Source organism: Coffea arabica, chromosome 7c, assembly GCF_036785885.1.
Source record: "Coffea arabica cultivar ET-39 chromosome 7c, Coffea Arabica ET-39 HiFi, whole genome shotgun sequence".
NCBI lineage: Eukaryota > Viridiplantae > Streptophyta > Magnoliopsida > Gentianales > Rubiaceae > Coffea > Coffea arabica.
In genome coordinates, this window is record NC_092322.1 from 3,144,286 (window position 1) to 3,170,083 (window position 25,798).

The 25,798-nt window shown below is 35.5% G+C and overlaps 2 protein-coding genes and 1 non-coding gene across 3 annotated transcripts; all 3 read right to left on the bottom strand.

Annotated features, from left to right (window-relative positions):
- Nucleotides 1–6,325: 6,325 nt before the first annotated feature.
- On the bottom strand, nt 6,326–10,100 carry LOC113698915 (transcription factor CYCLOIDEA-like). The gene is made up of 3 exons (XM_027218867.2): nt 8,858–10,100; nt 8,669–8,750; nt 6,326–6,698 (listed from the first exon to the last, which is right to left on the bottom strand). Exons 1-3 carry the CDS (start codon nt 10,002–10,004, stop codon nt 6,692–6,694), a joined length of 1,236 nt encoding a protein of 411 aa, XP_027074668.2. The 5' UTR covers nt 10,005–10,100; the 3' UTR covers nt 6,326–6,691.
- A 10,837-nt stretch (nt 10,101–20,937) lies between these two features.
- On the bottom strand, nt 20,938–21,658 carry LOC113700124 (small polypeptide DEVIL 4-like). Its single transcript, XM_027220595.2, has one exon. The coding sequence runs from the start codon at nt 21,471–21,473 to the stop codon at nt 21,321–21,323; it is 153 nt and encodes a 50-aa protein (XP_027076396.1). The 5' UTR covers nt 21,474–21,658; the 3' UTR covers nt 20,938–21,320.
- A 2,283-nt stretch (nt 21,659–23,941) lies between these two features.
- TRNAD-GUC (transfer RNA aspartic acid (anticodon GUC)) lies at nt 23,942–24,013 on the bottom strand. Its single transcript has one exon. It is a non-coding gene; the product is annotated as a tRNA-Asp (tRNA).
- Nucleotides 24,014–25,798: the final 1,785 nt, after the last annotated feature.

Here is a 25,798-nt window from a genome sequence, read left to right on the forward strand (position 1 = left end):
TAGGAGGAAAACTTTGTAAACAAGAAAGGGTCGGCGGGCAGAGTAATACGGCGTCGTTCTTTAGGTGATTTCGGCCATTTTGAATGACTCTTGGCTTGTGTATGATCATGAGGCCCGTTTATATAAGGCCCTAAGGAAATTAAAGCCCAATTTTTAATGGGCTTGAGACACCTCGTTTTTCAGTTTTCATAGACGTGTATAATACCTGTTCAACCCGAACAGATTACGCATTCCACCTATGAACTAACCTGGTCCTTTCTTGTAGATGTGTTGTCCTTCGTTTTCCTGACACCAATATTTGGGCCAATCCAGAATAGATTATCCCTTAAACATTGGACCTGCAAAGAATAACATTGGAAAATATTCTGGCAAATATTAAAACAACTTTGTCCTCTTGCCGCATTCCTCCTATGGGTTGTTTAAATCCGAAGTTAAGACCCTAGTTGGGGAGAGGAGGGGGGGGGGGGGGGGAGCGGGGGAATTACTTTGATTAAGGCAAGAATGAAAAAAATTTAATAACCAATATGACAGTTTGTGTGAATTTTGTTAAAATTATATTACAACAATAACAACTCCTTTTTTTCCCTGTATTTTCAAGAAGTACTTGGCTTCATTTGAAATATGGGATCATATATAAACTAAGTGATGAGTGTAGACTTTAACAACTCAGGGGATAAAGTAAATGAACATGGGAATTTTCAGAAATTTAAAGGGTGAAATTATAGGACAAGGTTGAAAATTTAAAATTTGTTTTCAAGTCAATTTTGAAAATTCTTCAAAGTTGGGGAGGGTGCAATTGCCCACCTACACTTGAATGTGGCTCTATCACGGGCAATAATGTAGCTGCAATTTTAAGTTTTAACGCATACTTTTTAAGGTCAGTTTAATAAATCCAATGGTCAGACAAGGATTTTTAGAGTTTTTTTCTACCATCAAGTTCAAATTTCGAATTTTACGTCTTGTAGTTGAAGGTGAAAAAGGCACGGGAAAAGGTGGGGGGTTTAAAAAAAAAAAGGAAAACAAAAAAATCTAGTTCAATAAGATCAACTTAATGATACTACTAAGTGATGAAGCATCTTCTTTTTTTTTTTGGTAAAAAAAAAAAAAAAATTGCAGTATCTTCTATTAGCCCAGGTCAATAAGCTAGTAAAGGAAACGTACTCCGTCAGAACTCAGAAGAGCTATGTGCCTTGCTATTTAATTTAAATCCTTCCGTACCGACACCATTGCATAAAATAAGAGATTTGATTTGATCTCTGCTCTACTTCACAAGTACATTCTGACATTGCAGCTTGCGCGGGACCAAAAATTGTATTCCTATGCAGGTAATTACTTAAGTTTTAGATTTTTTTAAGGAAACATATAAGTTACTGGTGCTGCTTAGAAAAATTCAATTTCGTCTGGAAACGAGAAATATGCGCTTCAAACGCAAGCAAAGTTGGTCCGGGAATGACATCGTATTGCTCCATCGGTATGTGTATCCTTCGATCCTCAAGTTCTCAGTACTGACCAATATTCATCGTTATCTACTGACCAGTGCAACTGTACATTGGTACCACTTGCTTTGGAAAAAAATTCAATCTAAGGGATAATTGCAGAAACCTCAACCTTCCCTGAGGTTTCTGACATTTGTACTGGCCTTTCTTGTGGTTTGAAAAATTACATCGACCTCCCCTGAGATTACTGAAACTTTGCAAATTTAGTCCAAACGATTAAAATATTATTTTAGGGAGTAAAATTACAAATTTATACTAGATTTGCCCTTTGTACTATATATCCAATGAATGACAAAGTACTATAAATCAATTAACAATTAATAAATTTTAAAAAGTATAATTTATGAACAAAAACGCATTACTCATTTAAAGTACCAGCTCTTTACGAGTATTTTACTTTCAAATATTTCATTTATGATAAATATATCAATATTTGTAAGTAAAATTCAAAAAATTTTTATAGTAATATTCTTGCAAAAAGGAAATCGATAGGTTATTTATTTAATATAAATTAAATATTTTTTTTAAAAAATAAATGGCCCATAAAGTATTAATTTTTTATGATTTTCATCCATTACACGAGTAAAGTATTCGCTCTTTATGTGCATTTTATTCTGAATCATTTAATTTATGTTAAATACAAATGTTTTTAACTAAAATTGAAAAAGTGTTATATTAATATTTTTACGGAAGAGAAATTGGTAGGTTTTGTATTTAAAAAAATTAAATATTTGAAAGTAAATACAAATATGTATTTGAGCGTAAATATTTGTATTAAATTAAATGTTTGAAAGTAAAATACCCTTAAAGAACCGGTACTTTAAATAATTACCGGCTCTTTATAGGCAAACACGCATTACTCATTTAAAGTACCGGTTTTTACGGATATTTTACTTTCAAACATTTAATTTATGATAAATATATCAATGTTTGTTAGTAAAATTCAAAAAGTGTTATAGTAATATTTTTGCAAAAAGAAAATCGGTAGGTTATTTATTTAATATAAATTAAATATATTTTTTTTTAAAAATGACCCATAAAGTATTAATTCTTTATGACTTTCATCCATTACATGAGTAAAGTATTGGCTCTTTATGGGTATTTTATTCTGAATCATTTAATTTATGTTAATTACATAAATGTTTGTGACTAAAATTGAAAAAGTGTTATATTAATATTTTTACGGAAGAGAGATTGGTAGTTTTTGTATTTAACAAAAATTAAATATTTGAAAGTAAATACAAATATGTATTTGACCATAAATATTTGTATTAAATTAAATGTTTGAAAGTAAAATAATCATAAAGAGCCGGTACTTTAAATAGGTAATGCATATTTGTCTATAAACTATACACTTTAAAATTTATTAATTGTTAATTGATTTGCAGTATTTAGTCATTCATTGGACATGTAGTACAAAGGACAAATTTGGTAAAAATTTCTAATTTCACTCACGAAAATAATATTTTAATCGTTTGGACTGAATTTGCAAAGGATTAGTAACCTCAAGGGAGATCAGTGCAAATGTCAGAAACCTCAGGGGAGGTTTCTGCAATTATCTCTTAATCCAATCAGGTCTATATATTTGTTAGACTCTAACACAGTCTCTTTAAACTCCTCCTCCATATAGAATATGATAGATTTTGTTATACAAATATTATCATTGTTTGAAAAAATAATAATCAGCACATTTTTCAACTATCTAAACAATATTCATATTATTTGGCTAGTTTGGATAGTGATTTATTTGCAAAAATTTATTTATTTGTATCATCAATACATTTTTTAACAACCATTTTGTTTTACATATATCACATTAAAAAATAATACAATATTTTTTTGAAAAGTTATCTCAATTAATCAACTATCCAAACACATGAATATATGTTATGAGGTTGGCATTTGTTAAGTTTTTTTGTTTTTGTATTTACGTCTCCATTTCTTGAAATGTTGTTGGTACATACGAATGTTACAAAACTATCAGTTTTTTATACATGAGTCATCTCCTTAATTCTCTTACTTTTCTTTATTTTGTTCTTGGGGTTTTCTATCTTCAAAGTTTAAATAAACGAAACGTAATCATACTGGGTTTGTTTGAATAGATTATTATTTGAAAAATTATTTAGAATAAATATTGTAACACTCTTTATAATGTAATATATACGATATGAGGAAAAAATAGTTAAAAATATAAAAAGTGATTGAAATACAATATTTATGATGTAAATAAAAGAATATTTTTAAAAAATTATATTCAAACATACTCACTATTGCTTGGTGCTTAAAGGTCAGTTGGTACTTTCAACCACAATATTACATTTGCGAAACAAATTGGTCAATTGATTAAATGACCTATACAATTGGTATGGGACAAGTTTAAAGTTTTATTAATACCTAGAGAAAAACAAAACTCTTAAATATACAACTCAGTAAAAGCTCAAACCATATTTTCATTTTTTTTTCCTTCTTGTTTTGGTATGTGAAGCCAGAAGTACAATATTGCTAGTTCGTGCATAATAGATAATTAATAATTATAGATGTATGGAAGGAAACACTGGATCTTGTGTCCCCACCTTCCCCAATTATTCTTGCTGCTGTTGCTTAAGAAAATGTGTGTAATGCTGCACGAATACTGAGGTTCCCTTTAGATTGCCATTTTTAGGAATTTTTATTAAAAAAAAAATTCTGTAGCAATTATATATATAAGATAAAAAATAATTAAAGAATGTATTGATGAAAAATGTAAAAAAATTTTCTGTGAAAAACTACAATCCAAATAAGGCCTGAATTTTTTTTTTAGCAGAATAGGAAAAGTAGCAACCACCGTCTGATCCGGTGGTGGTTCAATTCCCTCCGAATTACCCCAAGACCTCTTCAGGTCCTCCCTTCCTCATAGTATAGAAAACTATCGTATCGAAAAAAAAAAGTAGTATTATTATATATAAAATATAGCACTCCTTTCGTCCCATATAAAGAATAGGAAAAGTTGTAGTATTATATATAAAATATAGTGCTCCTTCCATCCAATTTAAAATATCACACTTTCTAATTTGAAATGTCCCAAAATATTTGTCATATTGAGAAAATTAAAGCGCCTTTTAGTCTCTTCTTCCAATATTGTCTCTCCTTTAATAATATGTATACTACCATTCAAATTCAAATTCAAATTCAAATTTTGAATTTGTCGGGATAAGATTAAGATTATAAAATGAAGTACAAACATTACAATCAAACCATTGTTTTTTAAAAAAGTGGATTCGTGAAATTTGACAAACTAACTGGGACAAAAGGAGCACTGGTAATACATTCTTTATGTTGATACTGGTAAGTGGTTGATACATTTCTTTTGAATTTGTCGGGATAAGATTATAAAATGAACAAATCATTGGGTTTGTTTGGATAGAGATTTATTAGCCAAAATTTATTTGCTTACATCATCATTACAATTTCCAACGCACCTTTTTATCTTCCCAATTACCTTTTTATCTCACAGACATCACATCACAAAAAGTGCTACAGTAAAAATATCTCAAATAATTTACAATCCAAACAGAGCCATTGTTTTTGCAAAAAGTGGATTCATGAAATTTGACAAAATAACTGGGACAAAAGGAGCACTGGTAATACATTTCTTTATGTTGATACTGGTAAGTGGTTGATACATTTCTTTTATGTTGATACTGGCAAGGAGTACTGGTAATACATTTCTTTATGTTGATACTGGTTACCACTTACCAGTAGCAGTATTATAGACTTAGTTGTGTTAATGAATCACAGCAAAAACAGGGAGTTTGTCCGAGTCGAAGTACCATTATCACCATACTGATATGGGCTGATGATACTGCGACTTCCTACTGTTCAACTCCACTCCATCACGCAAAGAAAGAAAGAAAAGAAACCTAGCCAGTTGCCTGCCAGTAGCCACACCTCTGATTTCGCACTTGTTTCCAGGTAACCAATACTACCAGTACATAGTAACTACTCTGAAAACGATCCAACATCTCACCATACTTGGAAATACAAATTTTTTTAAAAAAATAAAGAAGGAGGAGAAAAAAGAAGTTCTACTACCCTCAACATCAGACAACTAGAGAGAGATCTCTTGTGGGCTTTTGCTGTCTGTTACTATTAGCATTCACCACGAATATTCATTTTTGAAAGCAGCATTTGTCCTTTCCATATTTGAAGACTTGTCTATTTCTCAATACATGTCTATTCACCTTCACTACTCATCAGCTGCATTAAATCTTGTTGAAGCTTATATAATTGGACAGGGTGCGATGGTACTTATAAGGTTTTACGGCGGTGAAGTTACTGTTACTACGCTAGACAGCTTGGAATTCCGTTGTTACAGATGTTCCTTCTTTAGTTTCATCTTCTCAGTACTAGTTTCACATATTATAAGAAAAAAAGCGTCTACAATTCCGTGTTCTCCCGGCGGACTCCACAACAGCAGTACTATTGGCTGCACAGTATCTTGCTGAGCCGTCGAGATCAACACTGCATTTGACATATTGATCTCGGATGCATGACTATACCTTTCCAACTCCGCGTAAGTTGAACTTTATCTCAGATTTCTTTTGGATCGATTTTCCTTAGCTAACGTGATTTCTTCTCAAGATTGGTCACAGTATGGTTTGCTTGCATTTAGTTAGATGTTTCTAGGTTTCCTTGTGGAAGCTTTGTTTAGTTGTATTTGAGTACATTGCCCGGATGTTTGTGATGTCTCTGCAAATGAATCTCAACTATCAAGTCCAGCTGTCCAGTACAATATATTATCAGTGTACATTCTTAACAGTATGTGAATTTCTGTAGTACCAAACTCGACAACCACACGCAAACATTAATTTGACCATTAATCGACTAAATACGTTGTGCGGGATTAAACCCTTTCCGGTGCTGTTTTATCAAAGGCAGAAGCATCCATAGACAGGGACTTGTAGATATATCAAAAGATTTTTCACCACTCCTTTTTTTAGGGTTTAGCAGATGGCTTGACATGCTATATAGTATCCACAGGATTTCTTGGTGGAAGCTTCTTTTACATGGTTAAGAAGTAACAGGAATCTTGAATGTCCGAGAACTTGATAAAGAGTAATCTCAGAACTCACGAAATATGGTGTCTTGTGGTTGCTCCAGCATGCTTGGAAGTTTAATCCTCAATCATGTTGGATCACGTTCTCATATCCATTCATTCAAAATCTACAAGACGGATACTAATTAGGGCCTATTGTCATGTAATTCCGCTTTTTAAGGGGTACAAGAAAAAATGATCATTTTAAAAAGTTGTTTAGCTATTGACGTGGTGTTTTTGTCTAAAAGTTTGGTAAATTCAGACAATGTTCTTGCCAGTTGCCAGTAGCTATAGCTGTTTTTGAGAATCTGACTTCTCAATAAAAAAAAAAAAATGAGTTAAAACTTAAAAAGTAGAGAAGTAAAAAATGTAAACAAGAAAAAACCCCAAATCTGATTTTAAAATTAAATGCCCCAGAGAAGAACTACCGGGTGCAAACTTGGACATCTAGCTACCTGAAAAACGAAGAAATTTATTTGTGAATTGAAAGAGTTTACAGGGGGGAGAATTACTAAAACCTAAAAGTTCATCACTTTCTAATAACATGATGGGTATTAAACCCTTGACAGGCCGCATTTCTAATTTCTCTTTCTCTAATGCAGAAAAAGGCAACACCAAAAACAAAGTAGGAAAAAAAAAAAAAAAGGAGATAAATTACATCAGTAGTTTCTTCACCAGAGGTAAACGTTGATAGCCTATTGCTATGGTGTCAAATTTTCAGATGTCATCATGCAGGTTTTTAGCAAGTACGGTAGAAAAAATGTGATATTCAACCATTGCACTCTGTGAAACGTTCTTCCTTGAAAGCAACAAAATCTAGCAAAAGTTTGCATAAATTTAAGATTGTAAACAAGTGGTTTTCCTCCCTGGCATAATTTTCGTTAGACAATTTTTCCTAGTACTTGTTTGTAGCATGTATACGTGTCTACAAGCACACACAGAGACTCGTTTTTTTTTTTCCCCCGAAATTTAGTTTGAAAAACCACATCACATTTAGGTTTTCACCCAAAAAAAAAATCCGATTTAGGTAACCTGGATTGGTAGCTTTCTGCTTTTGATTACACTACTAAATCAGCATAAAATTCTAGAAGAGCTTGGGATATGAAGACAAAATAAAAAATACAATTGCCTCTTCTTTTTAAAGAAAGGAGACCATACTCCCAAGCCGAAATACAATTTCAAATTAGGATCAAGAAAAAAAAAAAAGAAAGGAGATAATACTAGTACAACCAAATTCCAACACCAGGATTCGTGAAGTTCAAATTAGGATATACTCCCAAGCCGATATACAATTTTTGAGCCATCCCTGTACAAGTGTCCGGGAATACAAAAATGAAGACAAAATAATGCCCTTGCCCATGTACTATATCACGGACATCTAGCGATTTCTGGCATCTTTTTTTTTTTTTATAAATTTTTTTTGGTGTAGAAAATGAACATTAAAGGAGAAGCTCTAAATAACGAGTCAAAGAAAGGAAAAACTTAAATTTCACTTTATAAGACTTATGGCCAAATTCTTTGAGCTTCTTTTAGTATAAACTCGTATTTACACGGAAACTTATGGATAACATGAAAGCCAGTCACAGTTATGAAAGTTCAGAAAATATTTGGGGGTGTCAAATAGCTCAACTTCTGCTTCATCAATCAAAACATGAGTTATATATGTTGATGGATCAGCTTATTGAGTTATATTTGTGAAAGAGGGATGCCCGCAACAACTTCTCATTTTTTGGCAGAATTAGGTGATGTGATTCCGAAGACAAACAAAGGTTGGCCAAATTAGTTAAATGTTCATTAAAAGGAAAAGGAAGTTCTGAATTGACGTGGTAACAAAACTTTCCATGTTTAGACTGGCTACTTTCACATAGCAAATTATATCCAAAAAAAAGAAAAGAAAAGAAAAGAAAACAAGAAAAAATTAGGAAAAAAAATTCCAGATATGGAGAAACGGATCATGAACGTGCAGTACAGACAAAGAAATATCCGCTCAGGAATACAAAGAAGATCAAAAGAAAATTTCACCTTCAAGATTACAGGGTTCTGGAGTTTCAAACTGAACCCCCCAAAATATAAATTGAAGGAGAATTACAAGACTTACGTGGATCTATGAATCTGCCTGCCACATGGAACTTGATTGTTGTTGCTTTTGTCCTCGGAAGGCTTCCCGCAAATTTGAAGTACTACAAAAAGATTTATGGGGATGAAGGAAAAGATCAACATTAAAGTGGTAATTGAGTGTGTACACAGCTTTACTTCCATATTATTCTTAATGGGTATTCTGAGTTACCTTTTGTTGAACTCGTGTTGGTAACAGCACATAAGCTAGAAGATGTCATGCTGCTACTAATGCCCCAATTTCCATTCGTAACAAGTGACCAGCTGTCGAAATTTGGACTTGCTTCTTTGGAGAGAATGAGGTTTCTCTGAAAACCTAGGATCGAAGAAGGCTTCGGCTTTCTTATGATCCTCGGGGAGTCTTGAGATATTTCTTCCGAGCCTATTGCGCCGGCTCGAGGATTAAAACAGAAAAATCCATCATCCTCTTGGATACTTGCATTCAACTTCAAGGAGGAGATCGTACCAAGCATGCTGGAGTCTTTAGTTTTGCAAGTGCCAATTTGGCTCCAGGCTGCAGGCTTTGTATGGTCTGGACTGAGGGGGATTAGATCAGGTGACTTCTGGTCAATACTCAGCTTCCTCAGGGAAATTTTTTCTCTTGTTCTTTCCCTAGCTCTTGCTCTCGCCTTTGCCCTAGACTCTTTTACAAGTTTACTTAATGCAACCATCTTTGGATTTTTGGCTTGATTAGTCTTCTTTCTCTTCCTCTTGGAAGCTGTCTTCTTTGATTCATCTTCTTTAGTGTTTGTTCCTGCAGCCACAACATTGCCTGCTTCAGACCAAAAGCATAGACACCTTGCATTTGCATCATGATCAGTATCCTTCATGTCTAGTAGTTCCTTAATGGCAGCTTTTGACTTGGTGAGCAGCCAATCTAGAGTTTGGCTTGCTTTATCATAGCCTAGCAAGTCTTGAAGACCGAAAAACTTTCGTGCAATGTCCATGGACAGCCTAACTCTCCTATCCCTTGGACCTTGGGCTGTACAAATCTTGCTGTGCCGATCCCTTTTCGCCGGTTGCTTCCTTCTATAACGTGTGTGGAGAGGAGTAGCACTAGATATTTGTGGGTTGGTGGTCGATGCAGTAGTTGTCTTCTTGGTTGAAGTGGGAGCCGTCATCGTGTTGGCAGTTTCGATCATGGGCGCTACAGCAAGGTAATGAGAGAGCAGATCCTGGTGATGAAGAAGAAGAAATGCTTCATTATTGCCATTGAGGCCCAGGGTACTGGAAGTAGAGGAGGAGGTGGTGGAGGAGGGAGGGCACAGGTATGGTGAAAGCTGTGCAAAATGTGTAATCTCACTGCCAGAAGAGAACATTTTTTTGTTTCTTTTTAGTATTGGGCGATCAGTTAGCTAGCAATCCTACCAACACTCAACAGTCACCTCAAGATTCTCAGAGATACAATACTTATGATTAGCAGGCTCCATGAACTTAGGCATTCATCAGCTTGAGAATACATATCTGTGTTAGAAATCTGTTTTTTGTCTAGGGCTAGGGTTAGGAAAGTGGTATTATTGAAGGCAAATGACGGAAAGGGGATTCAGAATCCATGTGCTGAGTGGGAAATGTTGGAGAGGGGTCAGTGTCGCCTGTCACGTTGATAAGTGATTCCATTTGGGGAATAAAATAGGGGCAATTAGCAATTTTTCCTTCCGTTCTGTTTTTAGCAAAATTTCCGACCAATTTCTAGATGGGAAATATTTTTGTACCCTATTTTAGCATAATTGCACACTATTTTTTTTTTTTTTTTGTGCTTCATCCTATAGTTTGATAAATAAAAAATATATGACTAAAATGATAGTAGGAGTGTGAATAACAAAAATAGGAGTACAAATAATATTTTCCTTTCTGAATCACTTGTGATTATTATAGATGGTTAATTATTTGTTGAAGATTTATATAGTCGAATTCAATTGTGTTGACAGATATGGATCAATTTTAAAAAAAAAAAAAAAATGCCCGAAGTTTAATAGTGGATCCTGCTGTTTCTATATATTTATGAAAATTTAACTGCACAATAAATCGAACCTTGCCTATGATTAACTAGTGCCTTGTGATGATTTCATTGCTGGATGGAGAAAGATTCATATAAACAGAGAGCAAATTGGGACTTAGTCAAGGAGCTTGACCTGCATCATAGTTGCTTCAGATGATGACTGTTGTATAGAATACTGATCAATATAATATGTGTATAGTACAGTTCCATCCTGATGCAGTGTTTGAAGTCTTTGTATTCCTTGTATGCACTCAATTTGCTGATCAATGAGAAGAGAAAATTTGCCCCAAAAAAGAATAGAAAAGAAAGATGATTACGCAAATGGCTATAGACAGGAAAGAAATTTATCATAGTTGAGTACGCAAATGGTCTCTTCGCTTTTGTCATATTCAATATTGTTGCTCAATATCAAGACCAGCTTCTTAATGCTTGAGTCCAAATTTTGTCATAGAATTTTCTTTGACACATAACATTACTTCGCCATATGTATGTAATTTCTTCAATTGCAGAAAAATGGCTACTTCCCCTGTGTATAATCTGTGTTGCATGCAGATGAGTGGGAGCGCAAAATCCAAATCACTACAAGGTCCTGTGTCACTTCGGAACAAGAAACTCTAGCGAAGAAAACAAGAATGTCACTCAAGAAAAATTTGAAAAACAAAAAAGTGGGTTTAAATCCAAACCTCTTAGATGACAATAGTTAAAAAGGAAAAAAAAAAAAAACACACAGACATACAACAGATACATAATAATACACAAGAACAGAAAGGAACATAATAAAGGTACAATGAACCCAGACATTTTTACAAAATATACACAACTAATGCCTAATCTAATCTGATCTAATCGCTAATTGATTGAGTCAGTCAAGGTTAATATCACCATGTTGACTCCTAATATACAAGATACATATCTTAACAGTAAACGTGCACCAACAACAAATGGTCCTCGTAGGGTTTCCATGTCCTTGAGCTGTACGTCGTGGGCCTGACGGTCGACCATGCATCAACAGTACAAGGCACAATCCTGGGGCTGTTCCTGTAACTGTGCAAGGAGGCTCCACGTATTGTCGAAGATCTCAAAACAAACGACAAATTACTACTTGTCCGTTGCCTTCGGAAGCATTCAACATCTTCATAAAGTATTGCCTTCTGAATCATTCAACATCTTCACAACCGCTGCTGTTTTCTGCTTTAGCGATATGCTTTGACACATCTTCTGTAATTAATTCCTGTTTGAACTGGCATACAGGTCTTTTTCTCTCCTTTTTCATGTACTCGTCTATCAACATGTAAGACCTGAGACCTTAAGCGAGTGAGCCGTAGTGTCTTTCCGTACAGGTAAGCTAAGAGCCAGCTTGTATTATCTTGATGGAGTATTTGGAGTCTTGGATATTACTGGTAGTCCATATATGATGTACCCTATCAAATAGAGATATCTCTTAGTAGTTCTTAACCGAGGATGTACAAACACCTATACCTTTCGACCCAAAAGTGGGATGCGTTTTGACGTTTTCTCATAAGAATGGTTTTCAGGTTGATACTTGGTAATTTTGCATGAATTTTTCTAACAACAGCACTCATTGGTTTAGTTAAACTTCACATTTTCAAAACAATACCCAACGCTTGCAACCTCCTTATTAATATTAGCATATATTCTGGCCTTCCTAGTCCCGTTAACCAGGTGTGATTTGATAGTTTCTCGAATCTTGCTAAATGGACAACTTTCTGCAAGTCATTTTAGGAATTTAACAAGCGGGGAACAAAAAGAGGATTTGAACATAGAATCCTAATCTTTTAGATTCCAATTTTAACCACTAGATCAAAACTTTTTTGGGCTACCGTCTAAATTGTGGTGCACTGCTATCAAGACTTTTTCGGCTACTGTCTGTCCAAGCTGTGGTGCACTGCTATAAACAACTTTGTGATCATTTAGGGACCTTGAAGATACTCGTAGGCGATTGTCATCGTTAGTCTCAATTTTTATTTGCTTCCCAGTATTGGAGGAGACGAAGTTGATCTGATGATGAATAATTTTTTTTTTTTTTGAGGAAAAATATGTAGCTATTATATGCCATATATATTGAACGACATCTTCCAGAGTTGGTCAGAAACGATTAAACCAAGAAAAAAAAAGGAGTTTTTAGCAGCTGATAGTAAGAACAAATTCTAAAACTTCTGATACTTCCAAAAACCTGATTGGATTTTCAATATAACAACTTTGTATATTGCGCATTAGTCCTTACCATGTTGTATGTCACCGCAGCCTTGTTCCATAAACCCTAACTGACGTCCAAAGGTTTAAAAAGAGGAAGCGTTGGACAAATATTTGGACTTTCTTTTAACCGAGTTTCCTGTGCGTTGTGGTGTATCTCGTCTTGTCTAAAATGAGATCCCTCAGCGGCTCAGCCCTCAGGTTAACGTAATAGCCTGCGAACGAGAAGGACATTACGGGAATCTGGAAATCGCCAACCTGTTTGATTTACCAGAACAATTCTCAGACCTCTAACCTTGCGGAGTGTTGTGAAAATAAAATAAAATAAAATAAAATAAACGATCAGTAATTGTCATACAGTACAGCAGTAGTAGGAAAAATGTGTCAGCTGCTCCAGAAGAGTCATTCCACCGTTCAAAGTCAAGCTGGACCTGCTCATTATCTTTATGTCTTTACTTATATCTAGTACCATCATTATTTCACTACCCCAATAGGAGGCTCATTATCTTTATGTCTTTACTTATACTACTATTTGTTAGCTAGTACCATCATTATTTCCCTCCACTAATAGAGGCTCATTATCCTTTACGTCTTTAGAACCATCATTATTTCACTACACTATTTGGAATAGGGATAATTTCAAAAACCTCCCATGAGGTTTTTGACTATTTTACTGGCATCCCTTCGAGTTTCAAGAATTACACTGACTTTCCTTGTGATTGATTATCTTGTAACATTTAGGTGCAGTTGATAATTGAAAATTGACATTAGGAGAGAGTGTGTATGGATATAAGATTATTTAAAATAATTATTTTAACGCTCTTTGTGATGCGATGTATATAAGATAATAAAATGATTGAAAAGATAAAAAGATATATTGAAAATTGTGTTTGTGATATAAATAAATAAACTTTTTTTCCAAATCATGGTTATCCAAACACACTCATATGATTCCATTATTGTCTCTCATATATTACATTATTTAATTAATTTAATCTTAACCCACATATTAAAGAAAATCACTAAAATTGTTGTTTAGCATCAAAAAATAGTACTATATCATTTGATATGTTTCACTTAATACAATATTTAAATTACTCTTGTTAGTTACATACTCATTGTCAAACGTGATTATTAACAAATAATCAAAAAAATTGCAATCAAAATATTACGCAGAACAAACTTTAACATCATAAATATTCTTGTCAACATATTAAAATTAATTGTTGGGATTTTTATGGTATTAAAATTCATGCTTTGTAATATTTTGGCTACGGGTTATTTGATTATTTGCTGTTGATCATGTTTGATAATGGGTTTGTAACTAAAAAGAGTAATTTAGATCTTACATTAAGTAAAATATATAAAATGATATACTAGTTTTGATACCATGTGTGATTTAATCTCTGATGATAAATAATAAATTCTAGTGTTTTTTAATATTTGGGCAGGCATTAGATTAATTAAATAATCTAGTAGATGAGGGGTAACGATGAAATTATATTATCTTATCCATTCTAATATTACTTTTTAATTGTTGGTTGGATTTAGATGTTACAAAATAATAAAATTTTAAGGGAGATTAGTGTAATTTTTAAAATCTAAAGGGAGGCCAATGAAATAGTTAAAAACCTTAGGGGAGCCTTCTGAAATTATCCCTATTCAATACCATTACTTTCTAATCTTAAGTTGGTTCGTTCGCTGCCAGGATGCTACAAGGCATAAAGATTCTAGTTACGGGGCAATGAGCCCCAGCGTGCACCCACTCCTTTTCGTTCCTCCTCAATTGTAATTACTTACTAGCCCTAATGATTTACGTGATGAGTTAATTGTGTGTGACATTTCTGTGTAGTTCAAACATTTTTTTTGGCGGTCTCCTGTTGACGAGTTCATCCACTTATCTTGAATTCCTGACATTTTATTATTACAAAAAAAATAAAATTCCTGACATTTTACAGTCATTTAATTTCCACTTCTTTATCCCAGCAAAATAAAGATTGGAGATTTGCATTGTCACATTTTCCAACTTTGGGCTGCCTGGTATAAAATGGGCATCTCATCAACAGTGTGAACATCTTGGGCCTCAAATAAGTAAAACAATTGCTGACCCAAGGACCAAGTGCAGACCAGAAACCCATTCTGTAGCTGGTACTAATTCAATTGGGTTAGACCTACGTTGTGGTTACAAGTGATGGATTTTTTTTTTAAACTAGCCTTCCACCCTGCAAGCCCCGCCCCAAGTACGTGTCCTGAAGGGGAAAAAAATTCTATATATATATATATATATATATATATATCTATGTATACTTAGAACATGATTGACTAAAAGTTTGTAAGGTCCTTCGGATACCATAATAACGTGGAAATGGGGTAGGGACGGTCATCAATTAATGGCCATGATTTGGTCAAAAAATTTTGTGTGCTCCAAATAATAAGTTGTGCATCGATTTTTACACCGTGTGTGGGGCCCGCAAAATTTTGTACTAAAGTTACACGTAGAGATGGCAACGGGGCGGGGTTGGGGCGGGGGACCCCTCCCCCGTCCCCCGCCCCGTTGCCTATTAGTTCCCCCCGTCCCCCGCCCCGTCCCCCGCCTCCCGCTCCCCCCGCCCCGCCCCGCCTTGCCCCGCTTCCCCCGCGGGGTTAATAAAATTTATATATAATAAGGGTAATAACTCTTGAGATTGCTGCATAGGGAGATTAATCTAAAGAATAAAAAAAAATTCTCCTATCAAGTTTGGGACTCAATTTGACCCCAAAACTAAAATCACTACTCAGGCGAACTGAAATGAACCTCCTATCTGGTTGGTGGCATCTGGAGGATTAATTGAAACCCAAAGAAGAGATATGATTATGGCTACGAGTCCTGACCAAACAAAAACAATAGTAGGCGTCCTTCCTCTTCTGCCCATGAGCCCCTTGGCAAAAGGGTACAGATGTGCTAGAACCCAGAAACTGAAGAAAACTCCCCCTAACAGGCGGCTCCATTGAGGTATAACACTATATATTGTCCGGCTAATTCCAACTGCTATTGCAATGAAGTTGACCATCATAATCGTTATCGGCGGAATCATGAGAGACGTCCACTTAACAATGTAGAGATCTGCAAACTCATCCTCCTCGTCATCACCAGCTGACTTTGAAGTTAAAGTGAAGGAAATTTCATATCCGGCAATCACTTTTAGTAGTCCCTGGAGCACGGCAGCCAAGTGGGCACTAGTCCCTCCAATCAACCAAAATTGTTCATTCCTCCACCAGTCCTGTAACTCAATGCCCGACCATTTAATCTCTAAAATAGCTAGCATGGAGAGTGTGAGAGTAATCTCAAGAGTTGTAACTAATTAACTTACATATAATATAAAGTCATATATATATATATATATATATTTTTTTTTATTTTTTTTTTTTTTGCGGGTGGCGGGGCGGGGGATGGGGCGGGGGAGTATACCCCCGCCCCGTTTCTAAGCGGGGGGAAAAAATTCCCCCCCGCCCCCGCCCCACCCCCCGCCCCAACCCCCGCCCCGTGAGCCCCCCGCGGGGCGGGCACCCGCGGGCACCCGCCCCCATTGCCATCCCTAGTTACACGTCGTGTAAACAAAGTTACGTGCTGTTGAAAATGGCCAAAACCCTGCAACCGTCCGTGCCCCTTGTCCATAATAACGTATTTATAGCCAATGATGAGCTGTGGGTCATTAAATAAGAAAATACGTATATTCCTTCTTTTTCTTTTTCTTTTTTTTTTTTGGAAACGGAAATATGGACAACACTTTATAAGAGGTCGATATGACAACTACTTTGCATTTTTTTTTTTCCCACATAGTGGGTGCTTCAACATAGAATTTATTTGAAGAATTGAACTAAGTAACAACTTTTGCATGGAAAACGTGTGGCATCCATGCTTTTCTCGGACTTAGATTTAAATTCGAAGGCTGGGAACATGAAAAGGACTCCATCTTAGAAATTAGAAAGGATTCAAAAACTCATATCATTTTTCTTCAAGTCCTCATATATGACCCCAAAAAAATGAAAGAATTCCCAAAACTCCCAAACTGGGAGTATTTGCTTTCTTTTGTCTAGGAATGCATACGAAAAATAATGCAAGCTTGTTTTGTGTTGGTCATAGTTGTATTTTTATGAGAACTAAAGTTAATTAACAATTAACCTTTTTTTCCACCTTTTTGCTTTGGGTAAATACAACTGGACTTCATTTACCAGTCTTAACGTGAGGGAATGATGGACGGAGCGGACGCGTTGATCTCATGTGCGCATGATATGGAGCAGGAGATAGTGATTTGTGGGACTTTGTGCTTACGGGCTTAAGCCCAAACATTTCATATATGGGACAAGTGAAAGGTCCCATTGCCTCACGCTTTGCTTGGTGATTACGTGAAACGTCAAATTCATGGTGGGCCTTGCGCACGTGATTGCAGTAAAGCTTCCATTGACCGTCAAAACCTTTGTTTCCCCAAAACATCTGGTGGCAACTTAAGGCCCGTTTGGATTGCATTTTTGTGAATTTTTTGTAGAAAAAATACTGTAGTAATTTGATATATATGAGATAAAAAGATGATAAGAAAATATGCTCATGAAAAATGTAGTAATTTTTCTGAGGAAAATCGCAATCCAAACAGGGATTGCAACTAAGTTGTCACCAGAGGTTAAATACTTAAATCATAATGATATATTTTTTTTTTTGTTTGGTCTAATTACGGCGCCGTTTGGCAAGTGAATTTTTTGAATGTTTGTCTAAAATTTTACTATAAATCATTATAAAAATTATTAAAAAACTTTTGTAATATGAAAAACTTTTTCTTTTTTGCATTTTCTTCCTTTCATTTTCTTTTTTATTTTTCCCCTTTTTTTTCTTTTCTTTCCTCCCTTCCCCTTCCCACCCCTATTCTCTCTCCCAAAACTGCCAATGAAGCAGCAAAAGAAAACTTTTTTTTTTTTGCTTTTTTCCTTTTCCTCTCTCCTGCTCTCCACCTCTCCTTCTTCACCTCTCCCCTTCTCCTTCCTTTCCCCCCGCCACCCATCTTCTCCCTCTCCATTCCCCCCTTTCCTCCCCTCTCCCCTTCCCCCTTCCCCTTCCCTTACCCGCCAACTCTCCATCCCTCCGACAAATAAAGCAACAACAGAAACTTTTTTTTTTCCAATTTTCCCTTTCTCCCTCCTCTCATTCTCTTGCTTAACAAAGTAGCGACAGAAACTCTTTTTTTTGTTGCAATTTTCCCTCTCCCCCCTATTCTCCCCTTTCCCCGCCACCCTCACCCTTCCTCTCTCCCGGTGCGATCTGGTCTCACAACCAGAGAGAGAGAAAGGAAAAAAAAAAAAATCGGCAGCGGAGGTGGTGATGGTGGGTGGGGGGGGGAGGAAGAAGAAGAAAAAATGAAGGAATTTTTTTTTTTTTTTGGATTTTAGGTATTTTGAAGCGCGTAGGTAAAAAATTTTGAGAAATTTTTTTTGTTACTATAACTAAATTTGATAAAAAAACTAGTATAAAACAAACTTAAGTAAAAACTCAGGTGCCAAACAGACCCTACACTTTGCGCTCCAATATGAGTGTCATTTGCACTTCACTTTCTTCAATGCGGACTATCAGTGGGGTTGAACCATCCTAAGTCTGGCGTGTTCAGTCTAAGAAAAAAGTCCACTAAATCTAATTTTTAATTGAGTTGGATAGAGTTTTGGATATGAATATTGATTCAAATTAAATGTGAATCAAGTTCGAACCTTACTAGGTTTATACTCCCGCATGTATATAAGTATAATTATATGTGTGTATATAAAACTTATAATTGTACATATTATAACATAAAAGATTAATAATTTATGTATATATAATTTTATAGTAATTCATAATTATTAAATACATATCATATATAATTGTGTACTCAATTATGAGTTTATATTGAACTCGATGTGAACCTGAAACTCATATAAAAGTGTGAGCAGAATTTGAACCTTCTAGATTGGGAACTTTTTTTAGATTCTTTAAAAAAAAAATTTCAGCACACATTAAATTTAAGAAGCGAAGAGGCTACAGAGAGATTAAAAGCTAATATCTCTGATTTTTAGAATTTCAATCTTAATCATTAGATCAAGATTTTTTCGATAATTTTTCTTAGATTATTTAGAAGGTATTTAGTTCTTCAGTCCACTAGTTATCTGAATACATATGAACACAAACAAGTGGTAAATTACAACTCTAATAAATACTTCCTAGCTCACTTATACAACCTAGAGAAATTTGAGAGAATTTCAAATTTTTTTGCCATCTCCCTCGCTCCAAATGCCTAATAAAATTTTGCGGAAGGCACAACTGTAGCCGGAATCCCCATGCGGAAGATAAGCCAGTTTTACCCCCATCGCGATCAATAAGATCATTTCCAGCTAATTTTGAGCTCAAAGATTCGGTTTCGATTTGTCATTTTATCTTTTGGAGGGTACAATTGGATCGATCTACTATTCATCTTTACATACGTCTTTCTTTCTCTTTTGGTGCTAAGGGAAATAGTGGTACTACTACCAGTAGGATTCAGTCTCGTCAGTGACATGATCGTAGTCCACGACTACTCACACGTGCTCTAAAGCTTTTAGGGAGTCTTGGAGACCTGACCCACGCCGACGACTCTTCACGCAAATGATCATTAATTCTGGTCTTACTAAAAAATAATTTTTATTTTATTTATTTTTTAAGTTTTCCCGGTGAGAAGTGAGAACTAATAAGAACTAACAAATGATTGGCGTACCATCATCACAGCTCAGAGCGGTGGCCAGTCAAGTCAAGAATAGCCACTTCCGGTTCACGGAAAATTGCTCGTGTTACTAACACTAGCCCAGGGGATGGGCAAACCCTCAGCAGTACTTCCGTTTGGATTGCAATTTTTAAAATTTTTTTGTTTATAAAAAATAATAAAATATAATGATTAGATACATGTGAAATAAAATGATGATTAAAAAATATGTATTTATAAAAAATGACTTTTCAAGGAGCATTGCTTCAGAATGTGTAACCTGTTTTTGGATGAATGAATTGTTGCCGTTTTAGACAAAAAAAAAAAACTTACTCGCAACCTGGTGAAGGATGAAGGTTGGAAATACTGCAGTAAGTGACACTTTTTTAGTACACTTGGGTGCGATTAGGATTCTAAGTCCAACAAATGAATTAATTCAAACACGCCTTCTCAATCAATCATAATACGGGAGATTAAAACTCGAGTTGGTTGAGCAAATCCAAATTCACAAGCAGTGTCCATTTTCGTTGATTATGGTGGCATCCTTCACAATAATATTGGCAAATTTTTTCTAGTGACTCTGCAAGTGGAATAGGATGCAGGCGTCCTCCTCGGCCAGTCAGGAAATGTCAGGCCTTGTTTGGATTGCTGTTTTTCGTAAAAAAATTACGTCATTTTTCGTGATCACATTTTCCTATTACATTTTTTTCCTCACATACGTCAAATCATTACAGCAATTTTTCATGAAAAATGCAATCCAAACACAGCCTAAATAAAGCTAGCAGTGATGGTTGATCATCGATTGCTGCATGAAAAGATCAACAGCACGGGCCACTCTTGCAAGTGTTCTGGAATTCTTACCCGTATCCCGCAATAGAGCTGAGATTCGGAAAAAAAAAAAAAGAAGTCGCGAAATTAATCAGGGGAACAGAAAATATGAATATAAATCTATACGGGACAAGTACTTCATTATTATTGTTTTTTTGTGCAGTAATTGTACTACACTACTATTTACACTGCTTCCGCAGTAAGTAGCCATGCTTCTAAAAGTTATTCAACAGTCCTGCAATTGTACGTATCACTGCACCTTTACGAGAGTCATCCCATGAATAATACAACCCTTCTCAGCTCTCCCCTCTTCACCAAAAGAAAGACTCACTGGAAGGAAAAAGTAAAAACCAAAAAATAAAAATAAAAATAAAAACTACAAAACTTGAAACCTACAGAAAAACAGGCACAAAAATCGAAACTTTTTTTTTTTTTATCATATCATATATCCAATCAGTAGTAACAAAATAATAACAATAATAAAATGCCTCGTGGACTTCAAGACTAGGTGTTCTAATTAATATATCTCTCTGTACAGCTTAATCTGCTTGCAAGTTGCATGGAGCCAGGAAAAGGATAAGAAAAGAAGACTCCAATTGGTGCTTTCTCGCATCTCTGCTTGACATAATCTTCTTAACGTCAATCGGTAAGAGTAAGAGCCTCGAAAACTCTCCCTGTTCTCCATGCAAGTTACGACAAGCTAAGTAAGGTAGCATCTATACTAATGCCTAAAGGCTAGATTAGCTTAACGTACAACTCTAGAAGATGGAGTCTATTTGCCAGTGTTTACAGTCAATTCTGGATGAAGAATGTTTGTCAGTGAAAGAGACCATGAGATCCCTCTCCAATCTTCAGGAACTTCAGTCATGCCAGCATAGAAGCATGACAACGCATCTTCTCACTATGTAAAGCCTCCCTCTCTGTTCTTTGAGAAATCTTCCAAGTCTTCTGCGAGTGTTTGACCACTTCTTCTTAGATCCTCCAGCGGCTGCTTTGCTGATCTTGGCATCCATATTTGATGGGCTACGGCTTTCTTGATCGAAATGTGAATATGGAAAGTGAAGGATTAAAAAGACTAAGGAATCGATAATGTGCAATAATATGCAATGATCTTTGTTTTAGCAGAATATACAAGAAACACTCGAGAGGAGGATGAAAGGGTGGGGGGCGAGCAGTCGTGTTCCAGAGGTGTGGGCAAAATGAAAATGGCCCCTTCTTCTTATAGAAGAGGAGGAGGAGACTGGAGAGGATGGCCGGGTGGTCCAAAGCAACAAGGCATTCCTGTAGGGGCCCCGTCTACATGACAACACTTGGAAATTGGAATCTCCTTCTCCTCTCTCTCTCTCTCTCTCTCTCTCTCTCTGCCACATCGTCAACCTCTGGTTCAAGATTGATTATTAATCTGACAAGAAGATTAATTTGGACATCATCCCACGAGATGGTTGGTCGGCCATAAATGACATAGGGATAACATCCTAATATTAATTTAAGTAGCCCTGTCTTCAAAGTTTCATTTGGCTCCAAACTTACTGAGATGTTCCCCAGCTCAGTAGTTAAAAAAAAATTATGACAACAGAATCATGTGTGTGCCCCGGCTATCGGCAAGGGCAAACACGACCGCAATAAATCTTTCTGCATTCTTGAATTAATAAGAGAATTAAGGATTTTACTGTCTTTAACTAATACTGACGCTGCAAAAGACTAAACAGAGTTTGTCTTGCAAGCGAAATGCTTAATTTATCTCTTGTCGCTTCTTCTCTTTTATTTTTGACGGGAGCGAGAGAGGGGTGTTTTTGCAGTGTCCTCGTCCTTTCACCTCTCTTTTCAGCTCGTCCAGGATTGGTATGGTCTAACATGCAGTTGTGCACGAGCAGGTTATTCAACGATCGAGAATCTAAGTCACTGCCGCATATCCATCCCCTGCCACAATAGTTCACATTTGAGAAAGGGACTCTTGAAGAGGGACAGCCTGGAGACATTTAGGATCTTCAAGCTCATAAAATATGATCATCAGCCGAAACAGATAAGCATTACAATTATTAATCAGGAGGGTTGCTTTTATTCAACCAAGTCAGCAAGCTGTTTAATTAAGCCATGGCAACCCCTTACACGTCTTGCCCGGTGCCAACAATTCATAAATAATTGTTGTCAGCTTTTATAGCAAGAGAAGTGCCAACAATACATTGATTTAGGTACTGGGCTATCAAGTTTGACCACCATCTTATTCAGTAATTCTAACGTACTTAATGTATTCATGATTGTCGATATTAAATACCAGAGCAATATTTGGTCCCCTGTAGCTCAATAGTATTAGCAAGATGTTGCAACGACTAGTTGCTTTCGCCCCCAGAAAATTCAGTACTACAATCTGTTGTGCAGAAACAGGTCAGCTGCGTTACTCGTCAGTGAAATGTATTCACCACCATAACAGAAAAGCATGATAAAGGAAAGGAGGCGAGAGAAGGAGCCTTGATCATCAAAGGAGACAATGAAGAGTTAAAAATTAAATTTTATACTACATATTTGTTTTGTATATAAAGCAAGAGCAGATAAATAACAACAACATTATTATTATTATTTAAACCGCTGAGAATTACTAACAGAGGGTGGTGGGCCAGTTTGGTCGAATTGGTTCTTGCTAATTTTGAGTGTAATATATAATCTGAGAGTAGAAAAAGGCAGCGTTGTACCGCACAGGGAGGACCATTGGCACTGATACTCCCGTGACAGATGTGGTCTCCTGCCTGCGATTCGAAAAGCTAAAGCAACCTGGAATTTTTTTTTTTTTTTTTTGTTAGTGTTCTTCGACCCTCGTTAGATGACTTTTGCTAATACTTTCCGCGTCTTACATAAAATTGCAGACACGAGGATCGTCTTCGTAAGAAGTGAAACGATTTGCAAAACCTCTGTTTTGATTAGTTCAAGAGATTCCGTATCTGGACTGGTCCATAAAATGAAGTTCCAATGCCTGAATATACAGACTCGCTGCAAAAAAAAAAAAAAAAAAAAAAAAATCTGCCCCTCCCCGGCTTCCTGGAAATGAATGACTGTCAAGTTCATTTAATCGGATGAACGATCTTCATACTTGCCGCCTTCCCAGCTTCCCTTTCACAAATTGCCGAGTATCTTCCCCTCTCATTTGACCAATGGCTATCAGTACTCGGGTGGATGAATCGTGAATCGTGTAGCGGAGCTACGACCTCTTAGTATTTGTTTATTTCCTTCTTTAAGGTGGGGAGAGGGAAGGGTTAATTATTATTAATATTTATAAAATAAACAAAAAAGTGACTTATTTATGTGGATATTCTCTTGTTGGGCCTAATGCGAATAGGGTCGACCGTGTGCCAGAAACGTGATACTAGCGGCCAGGCTAAGGTTTAGCATCCCTAGCTGTGATGCTGTCATTTGGGCCTAACGTTGGTTGGGCTGGGCAAGGAACAGTGTGTGGAAATCAGCAGAAAAAGGGGGTTCGAAAACGATTCGCCGTTGCCGGGGATCGAACCCGGGTCTCCCGCGTGACAGGCGGGGATACTTACCACTATACTACAACGACAAGTTGACGTCTACCACCACCATGCAATCTATAAGAACGAGAAGAAAGCCGGTTTAAAATGTTAGAAACTTGGAGTTTCTACTTCACGAAAAAGAAAAAAAGGTCAAAAGTCATCCTTCGGTCAAATACATTAGTGTGCTCCATTCCGTCTCCGTGTTTCCTTCCTATAAACATTTTTCAAGGCTCGTTTGGAAGAGCCCGTGAAATTTCCCCAACTCACTATTATCTTTCCGAAAGTTAATTAATTGTAGAAAGGAATAGTTTACTCGCAGGCTTTGATCTGCTAAAATTTTATTCAAGATTTAATGTAGTGTAGAATATTGAAAGATTCTGCGTCATCTTATAGTACTAGATATCAAAGTTGATAATTATGAATACGGGTATTTGTATATAACCATCAGGATAGTATGTTATTTTTATTATCATTTTTTGGGATAGAAAATTTCTTGTTTGGATTGTTATTTTTTGAAGGATTATATTTTCATTTTTTATGAGTACTCTTTTTATATATTTTTTAATCATTTTTTTTTTTACTTTGTATACATCACATCTTTAAAAAAATGTTAGTATAATAATTTCTTCAAAAACTTCACAAAAAATGCAATCTAACCGGGCTATAAGTTTAAGGGAGGTTAAGCCATTTCTAGACTAAGGCAATCGATCGGCCTCCAAAGGTTCAAATACGTACTTTTATGAAATTACCTACGAATGGGACTTAAATTGCAGCAGATTTCGAGCTTAAGGATGCAATCCAACTTTCGTTGGCAACTTTTTCCTTTTCCAATTGCATCGACATTATTGTTGTCAAGAAGATAGAGAATTTGCAATAACATCTACCTTCTATATAAGAAGAAAGCTAAGTTACTATAACAGCCCATCTTTTTGATATATATATATATATATTGCACATATTTTTGACAACTAGAATTTTGGTCATTTTAGCTAAAATTTTCTTTCACTTTTTTGATTCGATTGGGCCAAAATGATTAAAATATTTTTTTCCTTCAGAAAATCAACTTCATCTCTTCTTCTTCATCTTGCAGCAGCTGCTGTTATCCCTTGCTTTTTTTATTTCTATTTTTAAAAGCTAATATAACTAAAATTGTTGCCATGTTCTTTTTTTTTTTTTTTTTCCTTTGAGATGATTAACTACTTAGCAAAGAAAAGTCTTTATTATTTTTTTTCCCATTTTACGTTTTCTTTTCTTCCTTTTTTTTCTTCATCACTAATGTCTCATGTTTGCTCCACTCTTCGATCATAGTGTCATAGTTAACTGGCATTTGTTTGTTAACTTTGTAGGATGGCGTTGTAATTTGGTATTTCATCATGGGATAAAAATGTGAAATGTTCAATTATGTAAAAAGATCTTAAAATTCATTTTATACCATTGGTCATCTTCTATGAAGAATAAAATAAAAATTCATTTTTTTCTTTTCTCCTCCCAGGATTTGATTTCTTACTTCACATTTTTTTCCTTCTTTTTGTTTTTGGTTACATTTTGTAATTATCTATAATTTTGTGTATTTTTTTAGGAGAAAAGATATATCAAACGATGTTTCCACTGAGATAAATCTAACTAGGCATTCTTTACCTCTGTTTTTCTTTGTTTCTTTCTTTTCCTCCCATTTTTGCAATTACTTTATGGTCTATTCAATTTAATTGAAGGATGCAATAAGATTTTGTATGTATTTAAACTAATGTTAATTTTTTTTTGTTTTTTTATTACTCAAGTGATGTGGTATCAATTGGGTTAGCATACAAGGATTGTAGTTGGTGGTGGAAGTC

Coding starts and splice junctions, on each gene's coding strand:
- LOC113700124 (XM_027220595.2), bottom strand. CDS start 21,473: ATGGATGCCAAGATCAGCAAAGCAGCCGCTGGAGGATCTAAGAAGAAG.
- LOC113698915 (XM_027218867.2), bottom strand. CDS start 10,004: ATGTTCTCTTCTGGCAGTGAGATTACACATTTTGCACAGCTTTCACCA. Junction 8,751..8,857: donor CAACACGAGTTCAACAAAAG/GTAACTCAGAAT, acceptor ATCTTTTTGTAG/TACTTCAAATTTGCGGGAAG.